The 9,227-nt window shown below is 49.1% G+C and overlaps 1 protein-coding gene across 1 annotated transcript in view; it reads right to left on the bottom strand.

Annotated features, from left to right (window-relative positions):
• The window catches only part of Pnpla7 (patatin like phospholipase domain containing 7), a 94,013-nt gene that overhangs the window by 82,917 nt on the left and 1,869 nt on the right, over nucleotides 1–9,227 (bottom strand). The window contains exons 4-8 of the mRNA XM_023700227.1: nucleotides 8,918–8,997; nucleotides 7,945–8,036; nucleotides 7,534–7,674; nucleotides 6,899–7,058; nucleotides 4,126–4,206 (exon numbers count right to left, since the gene is read on the bottom strand). Of these exons, the coding sequence (XP_023555995.1) occupies nucleotides 4,126–4,206; nucleotides 6,899–7,058; nucleotides 7,534–7,674; nucleotides 7,945–8,036; nucleotides 8,918–8,997 (554 nt within the window). The remainder of the gene's footprint in view (nucleotides 1–4,125; nucleotides 4,207–6,898; nucleotides 7,059–7,533; nucleotides 7,675–7,944; nucleotides 8,037–8,917; nucleotides 8,998–9,227) is intronic.

Below are 9,227 nucleotides of genomic sequence, written 5' to 3'. Positions count from 1 at the left end.
ATGGGTGCGCAGGAAAGCGCCCAATCCGCCAAACGGTATGGCAGCTTTGAATCCAAGAGAAATGAAAAGCTGACTAGAAAGGAAGTTTGCCCATAGGAACCACATGGCTCAGCTGTGACTAAGAGACAAAAAACAGCCTTAGTAATCCACCATGAATGCAAGTCCGGGTGGAGAAAGGGAGGCAGGCTGGGCAATCAAGAGAGTCCTCGTCATTATCCAGACAGAAAGTCAGCGGACCCAAAGTGTAACTAGGGAGGATATCAGAAGGATCCGAAGAATCAGCAAGACTGGAGGTGGGACAGACAACTGGTATTTGTTGAAAAAGTCAAATAAGTTTTTAAAATGTATAGGAGCCATTTTATAAGGATTTAAATTTTTTTTTTAAATGACAATTCAGAGCCAACCAGAAGCTATCAACTATTAAAATTATGACCATTTTGGAAAATGGCAAACTTAGACTAGGCATGGTGGCATACCTCTGTGAAAGGGAGGCTGAAGTAAAAGCATCACAAGCTGCAGGTCAGCCCTGGCCATTTAGCAAGGTTCTGTCTCACAGATAAAAATTTCAAAAGGCAGCGACAAAAAAAAAAAAAAAAGCAGCAACATAGAATACCTCCTTATCATGTGTAAAACCCTGGATTCAGGCCAATGAGATAGCTCAGGGGTCTAAAGCGCCTTGCTCAGGCAAACGTGCAGGAAACGTGGTTTGATCCCAGGCACCACATGTTGCACCAGCCCTGCCCCCAGGGTGGGCTGAGCCAACCGCAAAAAAATAATAAAATAAAAAACCTGCATTCAATCCCTAGTTCTTAAGAAGAAGAAAAAAGACAAACACAAATCAAAAATGTCTGATGAAACAAAAATGATATCATTCTATGGGGCTGGTGAGATGGCTCAGTGGTCTAAAGCACCTACTTAGAACAAGCTTATCAAAGCACATGGACCACGGTTCAATCCCCCAGCACCACATGCCGGCCTGCTCGCCCCCTGGTGGGCTGAGCTGGCCACACAATCAATCAATCAATCAATCAATCAATCAATCAATAAATGGCTTAAAAAAAATGATATCATTCTAGGGCTGGCCAGAGAGCTCAGTGGAATAAAGTGCTTCCTTAGGCAGACTCAGGGACCAGGGTTCTATCCTCGGCCTGCTGTGGCAGCCCCACCCCTGGCGTGCCCTGAAAGTTGATTGAGACTGGGCATGATGAAGCACACTTGTGATCCCAGTGCTTGGGAGGCTGAAAACAGGAGGATTACTAGGAGTCTGATCTGTATAGTGAGACCCTGCAGATCCTGTACTAACTACATTTAAAAAATCAGAAAAAATGATATCATTATAATTTACAAACTAATCATAACATACAGTAAACTACTTTCTCTTGGCTATCATCCTACTATTTTTGTTCCCACTACACTCAAGGAGGATGAGTTCTTTTTTTTTTACTTTGAGAATTTTAATTTTTCTCTTTTTTTTCCTGAGCATGAGTTCTTGTCCTTAGGGAAGATGACTATGCTGATGGTAGCACAAATGAGACAGATCACAGCAGGTGGAAGAGACAGGCGTGACCTCGGCCAGCCCATGGCCCACAGCCTTGCAGCTACAGACATCCTGGTGCCAGAAGCAGTGAAGTTCACCCTAAAATCCACAGTGAGATGAGGATCAGAAAGAATAAGAAATGACTGAGGAAGGCCCCCATTCTATCCTTCTCTGAACTATTTTTTAAGAAAACAAATCATCAAGGGGTAGAGACGATAGACCGCAGATGGCCAACAGCCTACTTCCACACAGCACAGACCTCTTCTAGGCCTCTCCTGCTCTTCTTGGGCCCACCTGTGCACCTTACACATCCAAGAGTCCCCATGAAACAAGGTGCAGTCTCAGAGCTGCACAGAGACCACAGCCCAGCAGAGCTGCGCAGAGCTGCGCAGACCAGACTCAGGAGCCTGCATTGGGCCTTGGCCTTCTCCCTCCCAGTTCCTGCTCACCGGAAGCTGAACACTGGCCACGGAAGGACCTGCCCAGAGGAGACAGGAGTCCTCTTCTTCCCCGTCAGGGGGCCTGCCTAGCTCAGCCAAGCATCTGCAAAGACACACAGGTCCTGGCAACACAGCACAAGGCAGGAGTCCCATCTACTCCAGACTCCGAGAGCACAAAGTGAGCCTGTGCTCATCTGACAGGGCACAGCAAGGGCAGCTGTCTGGACAGCGTCACAGGGGCTGGATCAGAGCCCCCAAGCGCCCCTGCATGCCACACAAAAGCCCTGCATTCAATCTGCTGCGTCCCTGTCAAGGTTCCCTCACTGTTCAGGAAACACCAAGCGCACACTGGAGAAGCTGAGGTAAAAGCCATAACCATACACCACTGACGACAAATGCAACATCTGTCCTGCCAATTTTATAAAAGCAGAGCAGTACAATTACAGAGAGTACACACTGCTTCGACATGATGGTAAATTATTACGCCACTGACTGGGGAAAAAAAAAAACACCCAAAGAATCAGATAAAGCTGGCCATGATGGCTCTAATCCCAGAACTATGGGAGGCTGAGCCAGGATGAGTATCTGGGCAATTTAGCAAGTGTTTTCTCAAAAGTAAAAAAAAAACCTGCCGTGCCCCACTGAAATGGGGCACACTGAAATGGCAACTGGCACTGGGCGTGGTGGCGTGGTGGTGCGTGCCTGTCATCCCAGCTCTTGGGAGGCTGTAAACAGGAGGATCACTATGAGTCTGATCTATCCAGTGAGACCCTGTACACTTTGTCCTAAAATACGAAAATAAATAAATAATTTTTTTGGCCATAATTTTATTGAGAAACAAATAGCAATGAGACAGTTTCAAATCAAATCGGTAGGGCAGTTTCAATAATTAACACACTGCATACATTCTTCTTAGTGGTTAATTGCTGTACAAGATGCAGACTTGATATCCTATTTACAAACACCATTAATAAATAAAATTTTAAAACTCAGGTAGTTGTGCTTTATTTCACTGTATGGTTTTACTCAAAAGAAAAAGTTAAGTGGGTGGGGATACAGCTGAGTGGCACACTGCCTGCCTGGCAAGCATGAGGTCCTGAGTTTTGATTCCCATTACAAAAAAAAAAAAAGGAAAAAACAAAAGAAAAGAAAATATTGAAGAGATGCTAACCTGCTGTCACCAGGGAAGGAACAGGGCCACGTTGAGGCTCAGAGCAACTGTGCCCAGACTGCTGTAACTGCGCATGCTCTTTTCCACGTTAGTGAATTTCCACAATAAAAATTAAAAAAACCCCACATTTATTTATTTATTGGATACAGGATCTCACTAAGCTGCTTGGACTCATAGTGCTTGCCTTGTCTCAGCTTCCCCAGTGTTGGGATTACAGGCACACACCACCATGCCCAGTTTCAGTGGCTGGCACAGTGCACCTGAGGTTCTGGGGCCTGGCATTGCATGTGGTACTGGGTATCAAACCTGGGTCCTTGTGCTTACCAGGCAGGCACTCAGACTGCCAAGCTATTTCCCCAGCCCTCCACAATAAAAATTAACAAATTAGGAGGTCCCACAAGATTCTCCTTTCCTAATCTAACTCATAGCAAAGGTCAGCCATGGACTACATAACGCCGCAGAGGCGGGAGGTGGCACGCCCTCCGTGGCCTCAGAAGGCAATCTCCTTCCACATCCCTGTGCACACCCAGGCCCCTGCAAGCCCCCCAGGGGCTTCATATTTGTGACTGGACATACACAGGGATGCATACTGCTCTTCACACTGTGTAAGCCTGGAACCAGGGGAGACACACAGTGGCACAGGAGCCCCATGTGCCCCTGCATGAGCAGTGGTAGAAGATCCCCCCAGGAAAGAGAAGAGGACACTTGCTCCTGAGATTTCAGGCCTTTGCAATGTTGTACCATGTGTGTCAGTCCAAAGCGTGACCACTGACAAGGCACCAAGTCCTGCCCCCAGTCGCTGCCTCCAACATCATCCCTCACACTCCCTTACACAGGAATCCAGAATGAGGCCTCCCCAGCCTGGACTGCCCCTCTCTGGCATCACTGAGAAAAACTGGCCTCTGCTGAGAAGCATCTGGGCCAGCTTCCAGGGGTTGAAGCAGGGACACAGGCCCCACCAAGGGGAGCGTGCTCACCGTGATGACATCCAGAATGCTCAGGAGGCTGTGGATACTGTCTCCTGCCAGAACCTCCTTGACCACCACCTCAGTACCATCCTGCACGAGGAGAACAGAGTGACAGCTGTCACACAGGGTCGTCCACCAGTGCTTGGGGAGGCAGAGGCAGGAGGATGGCAATCACAGATTTGAGTCCAGCCTGGGCAATTAAGGAATTTCAAAGACCCTGTCTCGAAAAAGCTAAAGCTGGGCATAATGACATATGTCTGTAATCCCAGCACTCAGAAGGCTGAGGAAGGAGGTTTGCTGCAAGTTTGAGGCCAGGTGGAGTACACAGTGAATTAAAGGCCACCCTGAATTGCATAGGGAGATACAAAACAAATCAAAAAGGGCTGACAAGATAGCTCAGCAGCCTAGCGCCTGCTTTGGCATGCACAAGGACCAGGGTTTGATCCCCCGCTGGCCCTGCCCCCAGGGTATGCTGAGCCAGCAACGGAGACTGGGGGTTGGGGGGGAAGCCTGTAATCCCAGCACTGGGGAGGCTGAAAACAAGAGGAGTCTGAGCTGTGTAGTGAGACCCTGTACCAAATACATAAAATGGAAAACAAAAATATTTAAAAGGACTATAGTGCCAGAGATGTAACTCAGTAGCACAAGGGCCTACCTGCCAAGTGCAAGGTCCTGAGTTTGATCCCAGGTACCAAATAAAAAACAAACAAACAAAAAAAAAAAAAGGACTAGGGGTGTAACTCAGGGTGAAAGCCCTGGATTTAACTCCCAGCACTGAAAAAGCAGAAGAGTTAGACCTGCAAAGAAACTTTGCCCATCTAGTCACAGCCCCTCAATCCCACAACTCACTCATCCCCACTGGGCTGATTAACATGAAATTTCACAAAACCTAAAACCTCTTTGGGTTACTAAATAAACCACAAAAGCTCTAAGGATCTAATGTAGTTACTATCAGTAAAAATCAGAGAATTTTTACATAATTTTCCACACAGAAAAACAAGAGAAAAAAAACCATGCAGTTTGGTTATTTAATTTAGAAAACTTCATCTCAGTTTAATCCCAAAAGATCATTTTGAAATTGTTCAAAGCTGGCCCTGGTCATTCCCATGAGTACCTCCCATCCAACTCAAAGGCCAGACTGAGGCTGCTCTTGTCCCTTTGGGGTGCCCCTCTTAAGCCAGACCAGGGGTCTCTGGTTACCAGTGGGATAGACACACACCTACTGCCTCTGATTCTTAAGACCAAATATACTGAAGGTCTTCCATTTCTTTTTTTTTTTTTTTTCAGTCCTGGAGATTAAACGTAGGCTCTTCACTGAGCTACACCCTTGCCTCCTTTTTTCTTTTCTAATGTTGAGAGAGAATTTCTCACTAAATTACTCAGGCTGGGCTTACATTTTCAACCCTCCTGCCTCAGCCTCCTGGAGAGCGAGGATTATAGATGTGCACCACCATGCCTAGCTGGATATTTTCTTTCCAATAATTTCATCAAGTCACATCGCAGAGTGAGCTACAAACATGACAATCAGCCACTCTACCCAGACCTCACCTTTGGTCTGGAAACCTGGAGAGACAGTGCAGGAAATGTCTCAGGGCCTGCCAGCTCCCCACAAGAGCAGGAACTTCCAAGGCTGCGAGCTGTGCAAGGTCGGGCTTACCAAGCATTTGCTCTACACAGCCGTTCTGGGGTAGAAGCTGGTCACAGCCCAGGAGGACAGCCACAAACCCTGCAGCTCTGTGAATGGCACACTGTCTGGCAGGGCTGGACCCTGCAGCTCCAAGGACATCACTTAATGAGGGCAAGAAACAAGGATTTAGCTCCTTGATCATTTAACACTTTATTTTCTTACAACTAAAATTGTATCAGAAACCTGAAAGTAAGGCAACTGATCCCACTAGATCAACACAATAATTCACTATCAAGCCAGTCTGAGGACAAGAGATGCTGTTAAACATCTAATAAGCCCGTGCAGTGGCACATACCTGTAATCCCAACACTCGGGAGCCTGAGACAGGAGGATCATTGCAAGTTCAAAACCAACCCGGGGACTCAAAAAATGAGCACAAGCCTGGCCCAAACTGCATAGTGAGATCCTATCTCGAAAAAGAAAAACGCTGGAACAAGCTGCATGCTGGGGAAAAGGGGCACCCTTTCTTCCAAATAAGTAAAGATTAAAATGTGCATATTGGGGATGGTGAGATGGCTCAGTGGTCTAAAGCACCTACTTAGAACAAGCTCAGCTAAAGCATGGGGACCGTGGTTCAATCCCCCAGCACCACATGCCAGCCAGCCCCGCCCCCTGGTGGGCTGAGCTGGCCACACACACACACACACACACACACACAAAATTTAAAAAAAAATGTGCATTTTTTTTGTTTGTTTGGTTTTTGTTTTGAGGCAGTTTTGCTATGTACATCAGGCTGGCCTTGAACTCACTGTGGAGCCCAGGATAGCCTCTAAATTGCAGAGATCCTCCTGACTCAGCCTCCCCAGCGCAGGGATTACAGGTGTACACTACCACACCCAGCATTTGTTTTGTTTTGTTTTGTTTTGTTGAGACGGGGGTCTCCTGTTGTAGTATAGACTGGTCTGGTCTTAAACTCACTGTGTAGCCCAGGATAGCCTGGAGCTCATGCTGATCCTCATGCCTCGGCCTCCTGAACCACCATTCCAGGCTGCATAACTTTTTAATTAATTAATTAATTACTTTTTAGCATAACCTTTTTATAGACCCACAGCACAGAATCAAGCAAAAGGATAGGAGCCCCAGCTCCTCACTCACCGGGTCCTGGATGCAGACCTCCAGCCGCCCACCTTGCACCACATAGATGCTGGTATCTGGGTCCCCTGGCTGGAAGATGTGTTCCCCCTCATGCAGCTGCACAAAGACCATGTGCTTGCAAAGCTCCAGGAACAGTGGCTTCTCAAAGTGGCCCAGGACGCTGGAACAAGCAGAACTCACTGTGGGACACCTTCCGGGGGAAGGCAGGCTGAGCAAGTCTTTGAACGAGGACTGAGGGACAAAAGCCACTGTCTCTGCCAGCACCGAGACCCTCACATTCCCACCAGCTTACAGAAGGTCTTAGCGGTGACATGGAGTCAGACATGAAGATGGCTGGGAAGGCCACATGCTCTCCTCAGGCAGGGGAGACGGAGGACGACTCAGACTTGTGGCTTCTGACCCTGAACTTCTCACACTCACTCCAAGCTCACAGTGAAGCTCAAGATACCGAGAAAAACTTGCTAAGGAGCTGGTGGGCCCAAGCTCTGCGGGCCCTGATTCTAAATGACCGACTCTACGGGGCACGAACCAGTGACCCAGCAAAAGTTCCTACTGACACGGGAAAGCCACACTCTGGAGAAATGCCGCCGCTGGCCAACATTGCCTGCAGGACCTGCCTACCCATGTGCTCTTACCGAACATTTTTCAGCATGTACAAAACCTCTGATGGCAGGTGAGAATTCTTCACATCAAACTCTGTGAGATCAGCCTCCAGCAGGGAGGGTGGTGGTTCCTTGGGCTGCAGGGTGGGGGATTCCTTCTTGAACCGCAAAATCCTATGAGAGACATACTCACCTTGAGCAAGAACCAGGGAATTTAAAACCAATACTATATGCTGGGGAGGTAGCTCAGTGGTCAGTGCTTGCCTAGTATATGGGCCACTGGGCTTGATCCTCGGGCCTGAGACACACACTTGCAGGCACACACACAACACATGCATGTTCCAAGTACTCAAACTCAAGAACACTATCCTTGTGCCTCTGAGGTAGGAGGAGTCACAGCAGTAGTAAGGACCTTGGTGCCCACCAAGGATAGAACTCGTTTACCTCTTGGCCAGCAACAGCACCTTGGTCCTTTTCCTGGCCCGCTGCCGGGGTGCAGCTGTGTTCCCCACAAGTGTGTTGGGGAGTGTGCTCATCTGTAGTCAAGGGAGATGCAGGTCACAAGTCTGTGACTCACAAGGTGTGCACTCTCAGCCCCAGCAGAAGCCCTTAGGATCTCAGAGGGGCTGCCCACAGTCCTGGCACCAGCTTCCAGGCTCTGAGCAGCCTGCTGGGCAGCTAACCAAAGGGCTACAGGGGCTCAGCTCAGCCTGCCTATCCCCAGATCAGAGCTCCTTAACCACCAATTTGTTCCCCTTTTACCTGGAACTAGGAATCAAACCCAAGACTTTTTCACAAAGATATATCCTCAACCCTTTTTTACTTATTATTCTGAGACATGGTCCCAGTAATCCACCTTGGCTGGACTGAAGCTTATGGCTCTCTTGACTCAGCCTCCCAGAGTGCTGGAGCGACAGAAGGGAGCCACCACGCTAGCTACTACCTACCCGGTTCTCGAGCCCACACACAGAGGACAGGGGTTTGTGCTCAAGAGGTCCTTGGATTGCCACAGACACTGGAGAGACAGCAATGAAGCTTTCACCTCAGGACACACTCACAGGTCCACAGGGAAATCAGGCCCCAGCGCCCAGGGGGCTGGCCTTCCTCAGTGCAGCCCCTCAGTCTCAGAGATGCCACCAGAAAGCAGCTGTGCACTCTCATTTCCTGCAGAGCTCTGTGTTGCAAGGAGCTGACGGGGCCTCTGACCTCGCACTCCCCAGGCCCCTTCCCCATGGAAGCCCCTGCTGCATCTAGGCCTAAGGTACAGCCTGAAGTATGTTTCCAGTTTGGCTCACAGCATGGCTTGTGAAACCCCCAGCCTGGCACCCACTGTCAGCGGCCACAGAGCTAGACAGATGGCACAGACTGGAGCTTCGGGCCTGGGGCTCAGGGCCTAGCAGAAGACCCAGGGGTTTACCTTCCTCATGATCTTCCGGCCATAAAACATTACTTTGTCTCTCTTCCGGAACCTGTACTGAGGTGTGGGCTGCACCTGTCCTGTGAGGGGTGGAAAGGGGCACCATGAGATGAGAGGGGTCATGAGCTAATGCAAAGTCCTGGCCAGGCCCTGCATAGCTGGTGCGAGGCATCAGCTGTGCCCCTGGCTTGTCTCTGCCCTGCCCTGAGACAGCACACAGGCTCATCTCAGAAATGTCTCTGATGGGGGCTGGAGAGATGGCTCAGTGGTCTAAAGCACCTACTTGAAACAAGCTTGGCAAAGCACAGGG

This window comes from Octodon degus, unplaced genomic scaffold, assembly GCF_000260255.1.
Source record: "Octodon degus isolate 3935 unplaced genomic scaffold, OctDeg1.0 scaffold00123, whole genome shotgun sequence".
NCBI classification, from domain to species: domain Eukaryota; kingdom Metazoa; phylum Chordata; class Mammalia; order Rodentia; family Octodontidae; genus Octodon; species Octodon degus.
Note: the sequence above shows the minus strand (reverse complement) of the source record. Positions and strands in the feature narration are given on the sequence as shown.